Genomic DNA, 20,854 nt, shown 5'->3' with positions numbered 1-20,854 from the left:
CACCCCTACTTATTCACCCCTTCACTTTTCTCTGTGCCTTCAAGATCCTTCCCTCCCCTGTAGCATCTTCACCCACACACCCACACACACCCACAGAGTGACACTCTCCCCATACTTTCTCCAATGCTCTACGTGTCTGCGGATCACTTAATGCGTCTGCCTGTTTCCCCAAGTCAACATCTTTCCCAGTTACTTTGCCTACAAAAAGGTAATTTACTGGTTCGCTTGCTGTCTACTATGCTGCCTGATGTATATCTGTCCTGTCAGGGACATTTGCTGGGGAGACAGACAGACAGACAGACAGAGAGAGAGACTGAGTGAGAGAGACAGAGACAGAAAGGAACGGAAAGAAAGAGGGGCAGAGAGAGGAAGAGAAAGAAAGAAGAAAGAGAGACAGAGACAGAGAAAGAGACAGAGAGACAGAGATTTGGAAAGAAAGATAACGTGAGAGAGAGTGGAGGAGAAACAAAGACAGAGAGAGAGAGAGAGAGAGAGAGAGAGACATAGACATAGACATAAACAGAGAGAGATGCAGTCAGATAGACAAAGGGACAGACAGACACCGAGAGAGACAAAGACACTGCTGAAGAGGAAAACAAAGCCACAACAGAAATGCCACGTTTTACCCAATAAACTAAAACTGGACTTACCACATGTTTCAAGTAACGGAGAAGGAGGAGGAGGAGCAGGAAGAAGAGGAGAAGGAGGAGGAGGAGGAAGTCGTGGAACCGAACAAGAACTAAAAGCAGCGAAGCACACAGCTACATGCACACGAGCAAGCCCTCAACCCACCCCCTACTGCCTCCCCTCCCTACACCCCTACTTATTCATCCCTTCACTTTTCTCTGTGCCTTCAAGATCCTTCCCTCCCCTGTAGCATCTTCACCCACACACCCACACACACCCACAGAGTGACACTCTCCCCATACTTTCTCCAATGCTCTACGTGTCTGCGGATCACTTAATGCGTCTGCCTGTTTCCCCAAGTCAACATCTTTCCCAGTTACTTTGCCTACAAAAAGGTAATTTACTGGTTCGCTTGCCGTCTACAATGCTGCCCGATGAACATCTGGCCTGTCAGGGACATTTGATGGAGCGAGAAAGAGAGAGAGAGACAGAGAAAGAGAGAGACAGAGAGAGAGAGGAGGAGGATGGGAGAGAGATACAGAGAAGGGAAAGAGAGAGAGAGAGAGAGAGACAGAGACAGAGACTGCGAGAGAGAAGTGGGAGAGAGATACAGAGAGGGAGAGAGAGAGAGAGAGAGAGACAGACAGACAGATAGAAAGGAAGAGAGAGAGGCAGACAGACAGACAGACAATGACAGAGATACAGTCAGAGAAAGAGACAGAGAGATTGAGAAAGTGAGACAGACAGCCAGACTGGAGAGAGAGAGAGACAGAGAGAGAGGCAGATACACAGACAGGCAGATGGGGAAAAGAGACAGAAGCAAAGAAGAAGAGAGGGAGAAGAACGAGACGAGTGAGAGAGACAGAGAGGGAGGGAGGGAAGGAAAAAAAAAAGATGGACAGAGACAGACACGACAGAAAAGATTTCAGAATCGGATGGTGCATTCAGTGAAAAACTGGTCTCAAAGGGGTGAAAGAAATGTTCCTAAGTCTACGCTGATTGCAAAGACTGAAATTTAGAAGAAGAAAAAAAGAGTCAACCGACACAAAGCTAGTGATGCCAGGATTCCTCAAAAAGCTCCGAACTTCATTCATTTCCCCAAAGATGTTACGCAATTCGCACTTACTATTGTGACCATGATGAAACTTTCACAGGTGGTGGATAATCTATGAACTGCTCAACAAGCCCCTTTGTGTGCCAGTGCAAGAAAGCTGAAAGGGGGCTGTGAGACAGGGCGGGGGATGTATGTGTGTGTGTGTGTGTGTGTGTGTGTGCTGGGGGTGGGGGGTTGGGGGGTGGGGGTGGCGATGTAATTGGCTTCCAAACAGCCGATCGGATTCGGTTTCACAGCTGATTAGCTCAAGACAGGAGAATCCGTGGTGCTAAGCCTGTAATATGCCGCGAAGTTCGTTGTTTCGTTTGCCTGTGGAGATGAGACTGGTTCTTCTTGCCCTTTCTTCACTTCAGTTCTTCTTGTTCTGTTACTGCTGCATACATACATACATACATACATATGTGCATACATACATGCATATGTACACACATACCAAAATAACTTGAAAACACATGTACACACACACACACACACCTCTCTCTCTCTCTCTCTCTATATATATATATATATAGTATATGCATGCATATATGCACAACAGAAGGAGGAGAATAAGGAGGTGGAGGAGAGGGAGGATAAAAAACCCCCACCAGAACTAAGAAACGACACAGCATCAGCAACAACAAAATCACCATTACCAACATGATCGTCTTACAATCAGGAGGAGGAAGAGGAGTACAAAAAACCAAACCAACCACTACCGGTGCAAGCATCATAGGTCCACCCACCCACCCACCCCATCTACCCCTGTCTGCACAGCACCGCAGCACCCTCTCCCTCTCTCTCTCCTGCCCTCCCCTCCCTCCCTCCCTCCCTCCATCCCACACTCAGAGAGACCAGAGGCGTACTCAGGTGAGAGCATGGAATAAGTCATCGGAGGGTCCTGGCATCCTTTAAAACATCCACCACACCGTTGTGCCGCTGTGCCAGACATTTCAACTTCCAGCCCGCACCGCAGCCAACGCTCTCTTCACACGTGTGTGTGTCTGTGTGTGTCTGCGTGTGTGTTAGGTAGGTAGACCCTGTAGACTGCGGTCTGCTCTATCATTGAGAGCGAGAGCTGTACGTCACGGTGGTCGATTGTTGGTGGATTCTCGAAGAGGTCAGGTGTGGGGTTTTTTTTGGTGGTCGGTCAGTGCAGCTGGAAAATTTCCAGGTATGCTTTTACCATTTTTTTGTTGTCATCGTCGTCGCTGTTGTTGTTGTTGTTTCGCGAACTTGTGAAGGTTCGTGAATGAATACATTCTTTTTCATATCTGATTTCTACTTCTCTTGCTTCTCATGCTCATCTACAACACGATAAAGAAGCAAGTACCACCACAAAGAAATAAACACTACAACTTGATATTATCTACTACCACTCCTTCTGCTGCTGCTGCTGCTGCTACTACTAATACTACCATTGTTGCTGCTACTATTAGTACTGTTGCTACTGTTATACTACCACTGCTATTAAACATCCTGTTGAGTTTCTATCGGCTCTTTGCCTCTGCTGTCAGTGATGCTCAGTGCTACTGTTGCTGCTACTATTACCACTACTACTACTACTGACCACCAATACCACTACTAAAATGTCAAGGAGCAAAAGCAACAATAACTACCACGACTACTGTGACTACTACGATGACGATGGCGTCATCGTTTATCGTCTGCCTCCTTTCAGTTCTGAGTCACCGTCAGTTGAGTCATCGTCGTCACTGTTTTGCACTCTCGTATGTCTTCCGCTTTTTCTTCTCACCTTCTCCGTCTTGTTCTGTAGTGTCTCTTATAGTTTTTCTTCCCTTCTCCTCTGTCACTGTCCTCCGTCCGTCTTCCTCGTCTGTCTGTCTGTCTTCTTTTAGTGCTTTTCCATTTGCCATTGTTTTCATTTTCCCCCGACTATTTTTGTAATCGCTCTCACTGTGTGTGTGTGTGTGTGTGTGAATGTGTGTCTTCATGTTTTACATTTATTCGCTTATTTATCACCATTGTTGTCTTATTTATTTATTTATTATTTATTTATTTTTAAAAAATCATTTTATTAGTATTACTATTATTATTACTACTACCTTTTCTATATTATAATTATTATTCATTTATTTATTTATTTATGTAAGCTTATCTATTATTTATTCCCCCGGGTTTTTTTTGGTGTTTTTTTGTTGTTGTTGTTGTTTTTTTTGTTTTGTTTTTTTCTCAAGGCCTGACTAAGCGCGTTGGGTTACGCTGCTGGTCAGGCATCTGCTTGGCAGATGTGGTGTAGTGTATATGGTTTGTCCGAACGCAGTGACGCCTCCTTGAGCAACTGAAACTGAAACTGACATCGTCAACAACGTAAAATCTCTCTCTCTCTCTCTCTCATATTATTTAGCGCGTATTATATATTGTTTAGGTGTATAAATGTCAATTAAAAACAGTTATGTTTCATGGTGTTTGTTATGCATTTACTTGGGTGAGGGTATATTACTTAAAAGAAGGTATGATATATCTATGTTAGCTTAACTGAACATATGTCATTTTACAATGCACGATGCGCTGTCTATGAAGAATTTTGACACCTTTTGATAAAGGGTAATTACATATAAATGAATAAACTATTCATCATCATCATATCTCTCTCTCTCTTTCTTTCTCTCTCTCTCCACATCTTCGATATCTCATAATCTCTCTTTCAAGCTGTCTCTTCTCTTCATTTCAATGTCCCTATTTCCCTGTCTGTTGCATTTTTTCTCATAAAGATTAACAATATAGCGCCCCCAGCCCCCACAACCCCCCCCCCCCCCCCCCCCCAGCCCCCACCCCCATCCCGCCACACGCACTCTTCTACCCGTATGTCTTTTCTTCAGTTACGTGTAGACTAATGACTATCTCGATCGTGTACGTTGGTAAGTAAAGAATTTTCCTCGTTTTATCCTTCTCTTCCTCCCCTCTTTCTTTCTTGCTCTTATCTTTCTTTGCCTTTCGTACCTACTCTCCAATACCCTTGTTGAAAATGAGTATGGCTGCCTACATGGTAGGGTAGAAACGGTCATACACGTAAAAGCCCGCTCGTATACATACGAGTGAACGTGGGAGTTGCAGCCGACGAACGAAGAAGAAGAAGAAGAAGAAGAAAATGTGTAGTTAGTACTGGTCCAGACCCCTATCTCTAATGGACGTCAGTTGCACATCTGTAAAAGCAACGGCAGGTCGTATGGTGCGTAAGGCGAGGGAATCTGTTTATAAACATATAGAACGTGAACGTGAAGGAAAAAAGAGAGAGAGGCGCAGAAGAAAATGGGATGGAGAGGGAGAGAAGAATAGAGAGGGATGAGAGATAAAGAGAGGGGTGGGGGGGGGGGGAGACAGAGGGTGGGAGGAAGGGAGGGAGAGAGAGAGGGGAGGGAGAGCCAAAGGGTGGGAGAAAGGGAGAGAGAGAGAAGGGATAGGGGTGGGGGGCAGAGACAGGGAGATAAGAGAGAGAAAGAGAGAGAGAGAGAGATGGGGAGGTGACAGACAAAGAGACTGACATAGACGTGGAGAAAGACAGTGACGTACGGGAGCACACGCACACACACACACACACGCGCGTGCACATATACACACGCACACATACATACACGCGCATACCCACACATGAACACACACGCACACATGGCACACACACACACACACAAGCGTGCACACAGACACACACGCGCACACACACGCGCACACAGACACACACGCACACACACATATACACACACACACTCTCTTTTACACACACACACACACTCAATAAAGATCATTTTACTTGACTTCACACACACACACACACACACACACAGACCCTCCATCCCCACCCCCAGCACCCACACAGGCCTTTTTTTTTTTATCCGTCACATGCCTCCATTATCGGTAGAGCAGAAAGGAAAGCTGTGTGTCTCTTTTTACGTCAGAAGAAAAAAAAACCAACACGACACACACGCACTACAGACACACACAGTGCTATTCTACACCAAGCACACATGACGCAACTCTACGTCATCACGGAGATGCATGGAAACTGCGTGACGAGACAAACGGAAGAAAAAAAAAAGAAAAAAAAAAGAGGCAGGGTCGAACTGACGCACAGCACACACACACACACAAACTTGTACGCACAGTCGTGCATACAAACTCGCTCAGACAGACAGATCTCACAACCACATCTCTCTCTACACGCAGACTTCTTTTTTTTTTTTTTAATATTCTTAGGGACATGCCTCTATTATCTACAAAAGAGCACACACACACACACACACACACACACACACATACACACACACACACACACGCACGCAAGCATTACGATGGAAGGCAAAGTTTTTAAAACAAGACAGGAACATTATTCCCGAGCATATTATTAAAGAAAAGATACCGAATCCATCAGCTTGCGATACAAGATTAATAACCTCTTCTTTCTTCCGTATAAAACTTGACGCGTTGAAGACAAAATATAGTAAAAAATGTTTTATGCATTTGTGGTAAGCAGATCGGCTTGCATCATAGTTTGTTTCACTGTCAGCAGTTACGTACCTTCTTGCCCAAGTATTTCAAATGGAGTAACTATTCCGCAGATGATTTGGGGGAAGTTATTTCTAACGAGGTTCTTGAAGTATAACTTTCAAAGGCATTAGTTCATAGCCCTATTTCTACATTCCTTTAATGTACTTCATAACTGTGTTAATGGTTTTAGTTATTAATATGATCACTATTGAATTGCTACTGTTAAATCTAATTTCATGTTAGATATGCATTTCCTTGTAGTTTTCTACTTTTTCTGTTTTATCCTGACTTCTCCCACCCCCCTCTTCCCACCCCGCCCACTTTTTTTTTGTCTTTGTTTCTTTTTATCGTCCAATATTACTAATAATAATAATAATGAATACTTATATAGCACACTATCCAGAAATCTGCTCTAGGTGCTTTACAAAAACGCTTTTGATAACATAAAACATTATATCTATGTTACATACACACACCAAAATGTGACCACACACACACACACACGCACGCACGCACGCGCACACACACACGCACGCACACACGCACACACACACACTGCATACATACATTTTAACATACATGTGTATCTAACAGCTACCCTAACACATACGCACACATAGGCAGGCACAAACTTACATAAACACACGCACACACAATACACATTCATATACATGCATGTAGTTGTGGACCTGCCACAATTGACCTTATTGCTGAGGGAAAAGGTGAGTTTTGAGACGAGATTTAAAAGATGCGAGGGAATCAGAATGACGGAGGTTATCAGGGAGCTTGTTCCACGTCTTTGGCGATTGAAAAGAAAACGATCTGTGTCCATAGGTCTTACTTCTGACGTGAGGTATCCTGAGAAGTCGAGTATCAGAGGAAGAACGGAGCTGGCGAGACGGGGTATAGATATGGATGAGTTCAGAAAGATACTTTGGGCCAGATCCGTTGACTGCAGAAAAGGTCAGAGTGGATAGCTTATAGTCTATTCGATCAGAAACAGGCAACCAGTGGAGAGACTGAAGGAGAGGAGAAACATGGTCAAATTTAGAAGCTCTGCAAATGAGTCTGGCAGCGTTATTCTGAATTCGTTGGAGTCTGTCTAACAGGTATTTGGGAAGGCCAAAAGTGAAAAGACGCTAAACTAAAGAACGAACACACACACACTCAGAGTGAGAGAGAGAGAGAGAGAGAGGGAGAGAGAGAGAAACAACAACACACGCGCACACACACATACATACACACACACACACACACACACACACAGAAACAACAACAACGACGACGACGACAACAACAACAACACATACACACACACAAACACAAAAACAACATCAAACTATCATACACTGACAAAACATGCCTCCATTGCCGATAAAGGAGGACAGTGATGTCTATTTTTATCAGCGTCGGAAGACTGACAAACAACAGACACATGGTATTCCACACCAAGCACACATGACACAACGGTACATCATCATCATTACTGACAAAGATGGATGGAACTGGAGTGACACGGAAACCATACAGAAGATGCAGTGGCAGAAGCGCGGAATGGGACTTGAATGTCGATAGTGCCGATAACATGCACAGACTTGAGGACTCTGTCTCCTTTCTATCTTCTTCAGTCTCTCTCTCCCTCTTTCCTCTCTCTGCCTCTCTCTCCACCTCTCTGCGAGATCTCTTTGTCTCTTTCTGACACACACACACACACACACACTTGCACCCGCACCCACACGCATATACAAACACATGCGCGTGTTCACACACACACACACACACACACACATATATATATCTATATATATATATATATATATATATATATACAAACACTCACACACTTGCACCCCACCCACACGCATATACAAACACATGCGCGTGTTCACACACACACACACACACACACACACACACACACACACACACACACACACATATATACACACACACACACACACACACACATATATATATATATATATATATTATATATATATATATATATATATATACACAAACACACACGCGCTCACACAAACACACACTTGCACCCGCACCCACACGCATATACAAACACATGCGCGTGTCCACACACACACACACACGCACGCACGCATCATGAAAGACTGCTACTGTTACTTCTTCTTCTACTGGATCTACTACTACACAAACACATGCACATACTCACACACACAGACACACCACCCCTCTCAAAAGAAGATTATGTACCTGCATTCCGAGGTGTCGGGGGGAATTTGCTCCAAGTGGAAACATATGGTCTGGCTCCAGTGAATAATATAAATGATGTGGCGCCACTTCAGTATCTAGCACAACGAAAGTAAAAGTGTGGAAAAACAACAACAAAAAGAAAGCCGTTCTGAAATAACTGAACGAATTCGCACCTTTGTGCGACAAACATGATTAGCTCCTGTGGCTGCTGCTTAAGTGCGGTATATCAGCTTTATTTTCACAGGCGTGCGATTCCATTCAAAAGTGCTTTCGACACACAGCATTGAAATTATCGCCAGAGTTATGATCGGCATTTCACGTACTTCACACCATCCAGGTTGAAGACGGAAACGATGACTGTGACAGCATTTCTTGGCTGGAAATTCAAGCCCACAAAGTCAGGAAGGAGGAATTTTGTTTAATGTCCCGTCACACATATCGGTGACTGAAGACATTTTGTTAAAGTATTTATGAATACATTTGAGTATTATCGGTTAGAATGAGTGGGAGATGTGAATGAATGGAGGGTTGGGGTAAACTGGGCAAATGAGGGTGAAATATGGGTGAAATTTGAAAAAAAAAAAAAAAAAAAATCTAAATACAATTACAGGAAATTACTTAAAAAGGACTTCGTAAAAGAGAAGTCGTTAAACTGACAAGCGAAACAACTGATAATGAATGCAAAAAGTCAGCATCAAGAAACTAAGACGACGAATTCTGAGACCAGTTTTCACCATCACGTGTTCATTTCAAACATATGGTTATGCTGCTGGTCAGGCAGGCATCTGCTTAGCAGATGTGGTGTAGCGTATATATGGATTTGTCCGAACGCAGTGACGCCTCCTTGATATACTGATACCGGATACTGATTCACGCAAAATGCATCAAATTCGTTGAAGGATGCATATCCGCTCAATACATACCGGCTTAAATCTGTCGAAGGTGGAGATTCATTTGCTGAATATTCAAACCGACACTTCTGCGTCCAGTGTACTCGCACACGAGTCGAAATTGTTTTAAAAAAGCTAGATAAATGACAGATATTAACATCAATTCCTGAACGCAGTTCCCAACATCATTTTTCCATTCCCCAAACTGCCCTTCTACGAGAAAAAAGAAAGAAAGAAAGAAAGAAACAAAGCGCTCCCTTCACGTGCCCCTCGGTCATACAAGCGCCAACAGTCTCGTGATGACATGACTGTGTCACAAACAGCACTCTCACAATAGAACGATTATGTCACAAACAACACTCTTGCAGTGGTATGATCATGTCACAAACAACACTTTCGCAATGGAATGATTATGTCACAAACAACACTTTCGCAATGGAATGATTATGTCACAAACAACACTCTACCAGCGGTATGATCATGTTACAAACAACACTGAGGCAGTGGTATGATCATGTCACAAACAACACTTTCGCAATGGAATGATCATGTCACAAACAACACTCTTGCAGTGGTATGATCATGTCACAAACAACACTTTCGCAATGGAATGATTATGTCACAAACAACACTTTCGCAATGGAATGATTATGTCACAAACAACACTTTCGCAGTGGTATGATCATGTCACAAACAACACTTTCGCAATGGAATGATCATGTCACAAACAACACTTTCGCAATGGTATGATTATGTCACAAACAACACTTTCGCAATGGAATGATTTTGTCACAAACAACACTTTCGTAATGGTATGATTATGTCACAAACAATACTTTCGCAATGGCATGATGAAACATCTGGACTGTTCGCGAAGCAAGGCAACGTTTGAACGGATATCAAACAATAGCGGAATGGAATACACTGCCCCAGGAGGTTGTCACAGCCGAGTCGCTGGGCTGCTACAAGTCTAGACTCGCCTCCTTCCTGTGATACAACAGAGTAGACTCACCCCCCTCCTCCCCCCACTACCCTCCAACACCTCCGTTTAGGTCTACCCCCACTCCCCACAGCCAGCAAGTCCACCCACCCCCTACTCTCCCCCCCCCCTTCCTCCCCACTGGTAAGTAGTGTCGTAGAATGCTAGGGCTGTGCCGGTCTGGTGTATTCCCGGGGACCGCTACGGAAGCCGGACTGGCCAAGCTGGAGATGCGAACACACCAGTGGACTGCGCCCCATCTCCCCTATCAGTTATATTAACAGAACATCCCTCGGTAGCCCAGCTAAATTTCGTCCAACAGCAACCTCCCACAACACGACAATTTTCATCAGCACACTGACGTTGGTCGTAAAGTAGAAGAACAAGAAGAAGGAATAAAACACTGCACTTAAGCTACCCATCACCAAGCATGCAGGTGTATTTCAGAAGAGGTTACAGAGAGAAGCAACAATGGCTTCTTGAATTATGCGCCTCTGTCTAAAAAAAAGTAACTTATTCCATGTCTAACATTTTTATTCCATATCCAATGTTTCTCTTCTCTTCTCTTCGCCCGATTCACTTCCCCAGTCAATTACAGATGTTTGTTCAATTCTTTGCCACTATCATCAGTGGCAGCCTGTGTGTGTGTGTGTGTGTGTGTGTGTGTGTGTGTGTGTGTACGTGTGTGTGCGTGTGTGTGTGTGTGTGTGTGTGTATGCGTGCGCGACTGTGCACATGTGTCAAGAGAGCTCTGTGCATGTGCGTGTATGTGTGTGTGTTTGGGGGGCGTGGGGGGGGGGGCGCTGTATGTTTTACATTTATTTGCTTATTATTTTGTCTTTTGTCATTATTGTCTTTTTAATCTATTTTCATTTCTTCTTCGTCTTATCTTTTTCTTTCCTTTATATATTAGATATTAGATATTCATTTACCTCTTCTTTTTCTCTCTTTTCCCAAGGCCTGACAAAGCGCGTTGGGTTACGCTGCTGGTTAGGCATCTGCTTGGCAGATGTGGTGTAGCGTATATGAATTTGTCCGAACGCACTGACGCCTCCTTGAGCTACTGATACTGATACTCTTCAATTCTCTGTTCTGGCCGGCTGTCTGGAAACCCAGGGTTGAGAAACTGGTCACCAACCATGAGTTAGCACCCCCACGCATCATTGTCTGGGGGGCGGGGGGGGGGGGGAGCATTGAGGGATGGTTCAAATGCCTTTGCTTTCAATAGCGTGGTGGGTCTTTCATGTGGACAAGATACACTGAACAACAAAACCACCACCTCGAAACAGATGTAGCTTTTAACACAAGCTTGGGTAGGTGGAGTACGCGGCTTCTACAAAGATTACCATACACCGTGCACTTACCACCTCGCTTCAGTGGTTTCACATTTTTGAATAACCAACCAGAAACCGAAGAGTTTTCACGGGTGTTGACCAAGTATGACGATCACATTGTGACACGACAGGATATACCCGAAATGATGACAAAACAGTATCCTGATGTAGCATCAATGTTAAACTCCACGATCGATTTTATACAACACACTACGATGGCTTCGGATCCACTCTGTTTACGCATACCCAGATTCAAACACTCCACTGTTGGCCGCCGTTCTTTCTCTGTCTCTGGGCCTTGCAATTGGAATGAACTTCCTCTTTCGCTTCCTCAAGTCTCCACACTCAGCTCTTTCAAGTCTGGCCTAAAAATCCACCTCTTCCCAAAATTGCCTCCCTTCCCTGCCTCTTCCTTGTCTTCAGTTTCTCCAGTTTTAGAGTTATGCAAGCGTGTGAATGACTGGTGCAAAAGCGCTTTATTTGTCTCTGCATAAGATTCAGCGCTATATAAATACCATTATTATTATTATTATTACTACACCAGTTACCACACACCAAGGTACAACCGACGAACATTTCGATGACAGTTCACAAACAGGACACCAGCTAATCACTAGCAACAGTAGTCCATCACGACATCTGCATAAAGCCTTCCACACGCTGAGAATGCAATAGATACTAACACACGACAATACACCATGACGTTCATGAACCCGACACCCCGCTAACGCACACCAACAATTCCATCCCAAACATCTCCCGTGAAGCACACGTGAAGCGTAATCCTTGTGCAAACATACCGATACTCATCTGCACCACCAGAAGACATGCCGGAAAAACAGAACCTGACATGTGATCCCCAAGCGTGCTTATGTATGATCGTTTGATGAACCCCCTACAATTCCGAGCAGGAAAGTGTAACGTGAATACCACATTATCATCTGAATCTTGATTTCAGAAAGCACCACCCCTTCTACCCTCTTCTTCCCACCCCTAAAAAAAAAAACAGAGGAAAAGAAATGAAATAACTGTGGTAAATTAAAAACAAAACAAAACAAAAACAAACAAAAAAAAACCCCAGCACAACAGACAAACCATCTTTATCTAACTTCAGCTTCCTCTGAATATCTCTCGCCTTCATTTTGCTTATCTTCCTCAACATTTCCATCTTCAAATCACATCTTTTATCTCTTTCCCTCTCTCCCGCTATTTCTCTTCCTTTCCCTCCAATATGTACACTGTTCTGATGTTCTTATCTTTGATACCAAATATCATTCCGTCTGCAGTGATGTCTTTGAAATGGTTTTGGTTTGATATGAGAGTGTGAATGGAGATGAAATGTGATGTTTGCAACAATATGTGAAGAACAGATTGCAAGATTAGACATCTGACTGTATATGATATCACTGACTATCCTCTCTCTCTCTCTCTCTCTCTCTCTCTCTCTCTCTCTCTCTCTCTCTATATATATATATATATATATATATATATATCTCAGTCACTCTCTCTCCCCTCACACTCAGTATTTTTTCAGCTTCCGCCCCTTGAACTTTTAAACTATGAAAGTCGTTTCGAACTTTATTCCAACTTAACAATCTTGCAGAATAGGGATACTTGATTATAACAATTCCTGACATGCTTAATTAAATTAAATTAATGATAAAAAAAAAGAGAGATCAACCCCACCCAACTTTTCTTTTTCTTCCTGAAACCTTTTCGAAACCATTTATTCAACAACAAAAAACTCAGACCTCCAGAAATCACTGTGGTGACACAGCTTCAATTCACTTGCAGGAGAAATCCTAAGTCCGTCGTGACATCACGAGCCTTCTTTTGACCATAACGCCCCGCAGCAGTGACGCCAGGACGGAGCCCCCTCACGTATCGTCGGTCTCGTGACGTCATGCGGGAGATCGTGCACGTGCAAGCTGGCCAGTGCGGCAACCAGATAGGCTCGAAGGTGAGTGAGGGTCAGCTGACGTCATTTTGTTTGTCACTTTTCAGACATCCCTGTAGAGTGCTGCGTGCATGTGTCTGTTGATTTTTGTTGTTGTTGTTGTTGTCGTTGTCGAATCAACTAGGTAATCTTATATCGGCTACTCTATTTTGCGGAACTGTCAGTGTTTGTGGAATGTAGAGAACTTTACATAATGATTTTGGCACAGAGAGAGAGAGAGAGAGAGAGAGAGAGAGAGAGAGAGAGAGAGAGAGAGAGAGAGAGAGAGAATTTCATTGTCCATTCAGCGTTAAGGCCCTTTCGACAATGGGGGAGGGGGCGGGGCGGGTGTTGGTGACAACTGGAATGAAAATTGCAACGAATGAAATACATTTATATTTAATTCATGGTCTATCTCTCTCTCTCTCTATCACACACACACACACACACGCACACACACACACGCACACACACACACGCACACACACACACAAACACATCCCAGCTGCAACCATGCGCACACACAAGACCCATATACAGGATCATCTTGAATTCGACAGTTCATCAATTATCTTTTTTCTAACGTTCATCGCCTCCGCAATAAATTTAGCTATTCCCTTGATTTCAGTTTCATTGTTGCTGGAAAGCAGATTTATAACGTTGTTATCACTTGCGTAGTTTTTGAGTACGTTTGATGCAAGGCAGTTTCTACGTTTGTCCGCAAAGGCAGTACACTTAAATAGAAAATGCGTTTCATTTTGTGGATCATTTCCACAAGATGGACAAATCATATCGTTCGAAGAATTTTCAGTGAAGTACCATTGCTTACAATTTTTCAGGCCACTTACTGTCAACCTAAGTCGAATAAGGTTCGTTCTGTGGCATTTATCAGTAACAAAATAATGATAGATATCTTTCTGCCTGGAAAGCGTCTTTAAAGGAATGAAACCATCTATATTTGTCGCTAGCCTCTATTTCAGAGTGCCAGGTTTGCTTATAACAAGAAACCAGCATGTCTATAAATTCATTTACAAAGCTATGCTCACATCCAACACCTTGGCAAAGCCAAACAATACCAAAGCCGTTTTCGCATAAAGTATTTCGCAGATTTGAAACCCAATTAGAGTGACCTGGTTCGTGTTGTACTAGAAGCATTTCATAGGCCTGTTCGCATAATCTTGACATTGGCAATCTAGTCAGTTTTATCCAGTATCTGATACATTTTGTTGTTGGTCTAATATGTACAGGGTATCTTCCTGTTTCTCCATACACAAGTTTGTTTGATGTATGTAATGGCACATTCAGGAATCTTTTGATCGCAAAGGTGTGCACTTTTTTCTATATGATTGCCATCTTATCTATACCCCACACCTCTGCTGCATAATTATGTTAAAATCGGTTCGATTTGTGCATCAAAGAGCTTTCAAAAGAAGTGAATATCTGTTGAATTTAATCTTTTCAGCGTTTTTAAAATATCCACAACCCCTTTCCTTCCTCTTCTACACACATCCAGTAAGGCACTACTAATACTTAGCTCTGTCGTGAAAACCATCCCTAGGTATTTGTATGAATTTGTCACCTTCAGCTCTTCATTTCCATATAACCACTTTTCCACAGCAGCTAAGTGTCCACCTTTTGTAAACATTATTACGTTTGTTTTTTCGAGATTAACAGTTTGATCCAGTCGATCTGTCTCTCTTTTTAGCATGTTAAGTTGATTCTGTAAACCAATGACAGTATCTCACAGCAAAATAACATCATCAGGAAACAATAACAGGAAGATTTCCACACCACCAGGCATCAGTTGTATTCCATGTTTCCCACATCTTGATAAATCAATTGCCAATTCATTAATAAAAAACGAAAACAGCAAGGGGCTGGGGAGACAGCCTTGCTTCACTCCTCTTGGACAACTGAAGTAAGCAGAATAGCTGCCTTTATCACGAACACACGCCAGAACAGAATCATAAACACTCCTTAAGGCCTTGTAAAGTTTGCCTTTTACCCCATTATTTCTCATAACTGCCCACAGACCATTTCTGTTTACAAAATCAAAGACTTTCTTAAAGTCAACGAAAGCAACATACAGTTTACAATTTTTATTCAGAAACATTTGAACTATGGCATAAAGAGTAAAAATATGATCTACAGTGCTGTATCCTGTTCTAGAACCTGCTTGTTGTTCTAGCATCTTACCTTCTCTTTCTCCCCATTTGAGAGAGAGAGAGAGAGAGAGAGAGAGAGAGAGGAGATTCCATCACGGCAGCCACAAAGATAAGCTTTGAGTGTCAGAACGTCTTGACGTGGCAAGACAATGTCGACATAATAACGTGTGAACCAGGACGCCCTCCTGACGCTTGCTGAAAACCCACGTCAAACGTGTGTTTCCAGAATGCCACACAGACTGGCTTGAAAGGTATGTCGTGTTTTCGGCAGTAAATGAAGAAGCATATCGTCTTTTTCACCGACCAGAAAATCACAAGGGTTGAGTGAACCAGTTCGTTTGATCCTCAGGCCAAGGTCGTTCTCATAACGACTCTTTATGACAAAGTAAGTCTCCTTTTGATAATGAACCTGGATTGCAACCAAGTGAACCTTGCTGCCTTCCCCAGCAACCCCGCCCCGCCTTCTCGCACCCTCCCTCCGCTTCCCTCTCTTCTCTCACCCTCAGGATGTCTGTCTCAGTCGGCCGCATTATCTGAAGTCGGCAGATGTAAACATAAAACCGCATGGTAAAGAACTAAGCGTTCTTCTACTTTGTTGTAAATAAAATGGTTTCAATGCTGTAGCTGGCCCCAGTACCAAAGAAGACGTACTTCGAGTCTCTTTGCCACAGTTGTATCAGTAAGTGTGTTTTTCAGATGTGCCCTTTACCACCAAAGACACCACTTCAAAAGAGGTATACTTTCAGCTGATTCAGCGTGTATAAATAGTTTGTTTTTCAACTGATTAAAACGCTTCTCGGACTGAATTTCTTTGATTTTTACATGTCTATTAAAATCAGTGTACTCAGAAAAAATTAACAATAGCTTCACCTTTTTGTCCTGATCACTTCTTTACAATACCAATGTTATGTTTTGGTTTATTCTTGCAAAGTCTTTACAATCCTCCCTTCGGACTCTTCTCAAGCACACCCCAAAAAGCTTTGAAAATACTTAAAACACAAAGGGCAATCATATGCTGAATATTTTCATAATCGATAATGTATATGAAAAGGTACTACTATCTTAAATATATATATATATATATATATATATGATAGTCAGTCGTGTCCGACTATGACCATCAGAACAGCAGAGGAGGCAACTGCTGTTCCGACTATTTGGGCCAGAGTTTGATTATAGTGGAGAGTGTCTTGCCCAAGTACATCCCCACTCTCTCGGCCAAGAGGGTTTTATGACAGTCGGCATTGGGATGGTTCCCAAAGGCCAACTAGCCCACAAGGCTGCAGCACTAAGAGTCAGTGCAATTTTGCCTCCTAGTTCAGTTGAGAGTCATAGTCCTTCACAAAAGACTAAGCTGTAAATGGTTTCCCATTGACTGGAGAAACCATTGATAATAGAGCTCTCACTTTGTTGTTGGCCTGAATGTAAACTTATGTCAATCTGTGATATAAGCCGAGTGTTGGGCATTTTCTTAAAGCATAATTTCAGAAATGACTAAATTTAATTTTTTTAAATCTTAATTTTGATTCATCTCTGGTTTCCAGTTTCTCCGAAAGGACTTTGCTTTAGTGGCTAAAATTGTACGGACCATTTGGTTTTGAAGTACTTTAATTTCATCTTTTCTTTCTTCGTGTATTAGTTGGCCCGGCTCCTCTTTCTACCCCAACACTCTCTGTGAACTGAGAAACAGCTAGATGGAGTGTTTTCCAATGGATGGGGAAGGGATATGGTTGCGAATTTAAAAAGAAAAAAGGCCAAACTTTTGAAACAGACAGGAACACAAACGAGTCATGAACCCAAAGTGCTTTCGTTCCCCCCCCCCCCCTCTCTCTCTATAGTTTGAAGAGAAGAGAAGAGGGAGGGACAGGGGAGCAGAGAAGAAAGAGATGCTTGTGTTAGTTTGCTTCGTGCCCTTTGTGTGTGTGTGTGTGTGTGTGTGTGTGTGTGTGTGTGTGTGTGTGTGTGCATATGTGTATGTATGTGTATGCGTGTGTGTGTGCGCGCGCTAGTGTGTGTGTGTGTGTGTGACTGTTAATGTGCCCGCGTGTGTGTGATTGATTGTAAGTGCGACTCTCTCTCTCTCTCTCTCTGTATCTGTGTATGAGTACGTGTGAACGTGACAGAGAGAGAGAGACAGAGACAGAGAGAGACAGAGACAGGGAGTTTCCAGGGCTGACAGAAGAAGATAAAAGTTTTTTTTTCAAGTGTCAGAAACGCTTCACGTGAAGAAACACAGTCAACAGAAGCACGCGTGAAAACAGGAACCTCTCCTGACGCTTGGTGAACACCCATGTCAAAAAGCATTATCTTAATGCCCCGCTAGAAAAAAAAAATCACAAACGAAAAAAGACGCTAATGACGTGACCCAGTTGAGAGTTTCAGACTCAAATATGGTATACCGTTCGCGCAATCTCCTCGTGTTTATTTTTCGTTATTTAATTTTCCTGCTCTTATCTGAAATTCGATTTTCTTCGATTTTTTACAGGTGATAGTGTGAAAATCCTGAATACATAGAGCCAAAAAAACCTTTTCTTGCAATTGTTTTGAGGTGTTTCTTAATTTTCTAAGACTAGTGTTTTCGGCAGTAAATGAGAGCTCATTAACCTGTCTTCACCACCACCCAGAAAACCACAGTACCAACAGGGGCTATGAAAGATTTCGCTCCGTCCCTCCCCCCCCCCCCCCTTACGTCCCCCCCCCCCTCCCGCCCCAAGCCAAAGTCCTTCACCATGACGACTGCTTTATGACAGACATAACAACGTGAGTCTCCCGAGGCGGCGAGTCTTAGCACGTGCAACCAAGTGAATCTCTGCCTCCCCCTCCCTCTCCCCACATCCCTGTCTCCTGGGACAGCTGCTCTTGTTTCAGTTTCTCAAGGAGGCGTCACTGCGTTCGGAGAAATCCATATACGCTACACCACACCTAGCTAGGCAGATGCCCAAAGCAGCATAGCCAAAGGCGCTGGTCAGGCCTTGAGTGCATGCATATGTTTGTGTACCGTTCACAATGGATTTCTGCTACAGTATTTTGCCACAGGACAACACTTACATTGCCATGAGTTCTTTTCCAGTGCGCCAAGTGCGTGCTGCACACGGGGACCTCTCATCGTTTATCATCTCATCCGAATAACTGGATGCTCATTTTGATTTTCTTTTTTCTTCAGTCGAACCTGGGATAATGAGCGAGAGTGGGAATCGAACTCAGACCCTCAGGAACACTGTGTCGGCAGAAAAAGTGTCTTAACCATTTTGCCACCTTCCTCCTGCTAGAATCCAGTCAGACACGCTGTCTGGGCCTGTTTGCATGGTCTACGTTTGCAGAGCTATTTTTGCTCAGCATTTAAAAAAAAGATTTTACCTTTCTCTCTCTCTCTGGAAAGTGCGATTTACTGGTCCATTACCCCCGAAAACAGAGTGTGGCTGCCAACATGGCGTGGTAAAAACGATCATACACGTAAAAGCCCACTCGTGTACATTCGAGTGAACGTGGGAGTTGCAGCCCACGAACGAACGAACGAATTTAAAGATAATACAGTAGTGTATCCCGTTCACAGTCAAAAGAAGAAAAAAACAAACAAACCAAAACCAAAAACAAAAAAAACCCAAACAAACCCCAACGTATTACTGCCTTTAACTCCTATATTAATCAAATTAGTATCCGGCATATTCAATTTTTTTTTATTTGAATCAGACTAGTTTTTCCTTTATTCTTCCTCTTCTTTTTTTAAATTCTTAGCTTTCCAAATAATTTTCCCGTCCCATTATGATTTGGAAGTTCGAAAGTTGTCGTTTTCCCCCCTCTATTTTTCTTTCTTTCTTTTTGATTTTCCATTTGTCTCCATGGTTCCCATTTTTTGTGAAAATGCCATTTTTGATCAAAATGTCACGGCATATTCTAATTGATTGATATGGATACTTATATAGCGCCTATCCTCGGTCGGAGACCAAGCTCTAAGCGCTTTACAAACACGGGGTCATTTGCACAATAGGCTGCCTACCTGGGTAGATCCGACTGACGGCTGCCATTGGGCGCTCATCATTCCTTTCCTGTGTCATTCAATCATATTTCAGGCACGCACACACGCACACTCAGACCTCCAATTGTAACATTTTACGTGTATGACCTTTTTATTTATTTACCCCGCCATGTAGGCAGCCATACTCCGTTTTCGGGGATGTGCATGCTGGGTATGTTCTTGTTTCCATAACCCTCCGAACGCTGACATGGATTACAGGATCTTTAACGTGCGTATTTCATCTTCTGCGTGCGTATACACACGAAGTGGGTTCAGGCACTGGCAGGTCTGCACTTATGTTAACCTGGGAGATCGGAAAAATCTCAACCCTTAAAGCCTGAACCGGACTATAAATGGCGGGCGATTTGAATCAAGCCAGTTTCTCACCAGAGTCTGACACTGTGACGTCGGTGAAGGTTTATTCAAAATAAAAGCCTAATAAAGCTACAGTTTGGCTTCATTTATGGCAGAGAGCGAGATTTGCCTAGCAGCTTCCAATCTAGACCTGAATTGACTTTGGAAAGTACAAAATGTGTCAGCTACACGTAATACAAAATTTGAATGCAGAGAAAAGGGGCGCAACCGAAACCTTGCTCTCGGGAGTTAAGACTTTAACCCACCAGGCGCCACCGAGATTCGAACCCGTGACCCTCAGATTGAAAGTCCAACGCTTTAACCACTCGGCTATTGCGCCGGTCTGGACTTCTTGTTTTCAGTTTTCCTTAGTCACCAGCCTTTACTCCGCTCTTCTCTCTGTCCCCTTTCGCCATCTCTCTCCGAACTGAAGGACAGCCAAAATAAACGACAGTAAATGACAACTAAGTTATCAAAAGAAAGGAAAATTTCTAGTTGTATTTAGTGTCATTGGTGTGTTTAGCATACCTCTAGATTTCTGGATCAATATCTTCAGTTAGCGCGGTGACCTCGGTGGGAGCTCACTGCAAATACACATCTAATGCGTCGTGCTGTGTCTCTGGGGTAAACCATTGTACCGGCGACCATTCCTTGGAATTTACAGGACACTTCAACCGGGGGGGTCCTACACTTTGTTTTGTGCTCAGGAGAATTTTTCATGAA

General features: G+C 43.2%; 1 protein-coding gene across 3 annotated transcripts in view; it reads left to right on the top strand.

Moving 5' to 3' along the window:
* The first annotated feature begins 2,607 nt into the window (after positions 1–2,607).
* The window catches only part of LOC143295044 (tubulin beta-2 chain-like), a 57,226-nt gene continuing 38,979 nt past the window's right edge, over positions 2,608–20,854 (top strand). The window contains exons 1-2 of one of the 3 annotated variants that reach the window (XM_076606590.1): positions 2,608–2,894; positions 13,456–13,621. In XM_076606590.1, the coding sequence (XP_076462705.1) occupies positions 13,565–13,621 (57 nt within the window). In that variant the 5' untranslated portion in view covers positions 2,608–2,894; positions 13,456–13,564. Of the gene's footprint in view, positions 2,895–3,979; positions 4,052–13,455; positions 13,622–20,854 lie in introns of those variants that run through there. The other 2 variants (XM_076606591.1, XM_076606592.1) reach the window with 2 other exon arrangements.

This window comes from Babylonia areolata, chromosome 20 (genome assembly GCF_041734735.1).
Source record: "Babylonia areolata isolate BAREFJ2019XMU chromosome 20, ASM4173473v1, whole genome shotgun sequence".
Lineage (NCBI taxonomy): Eukaryota > Metazoa > Mollusca > Gastropoda > Neogastropoda > Buccinidae > Babylonia > Babylonia areolata.
The sequence above is the reverse complement of the archived record's forward strand: the minus strand, read 5'-3'. Positions and strand labels throughout refer to the sequence as shown.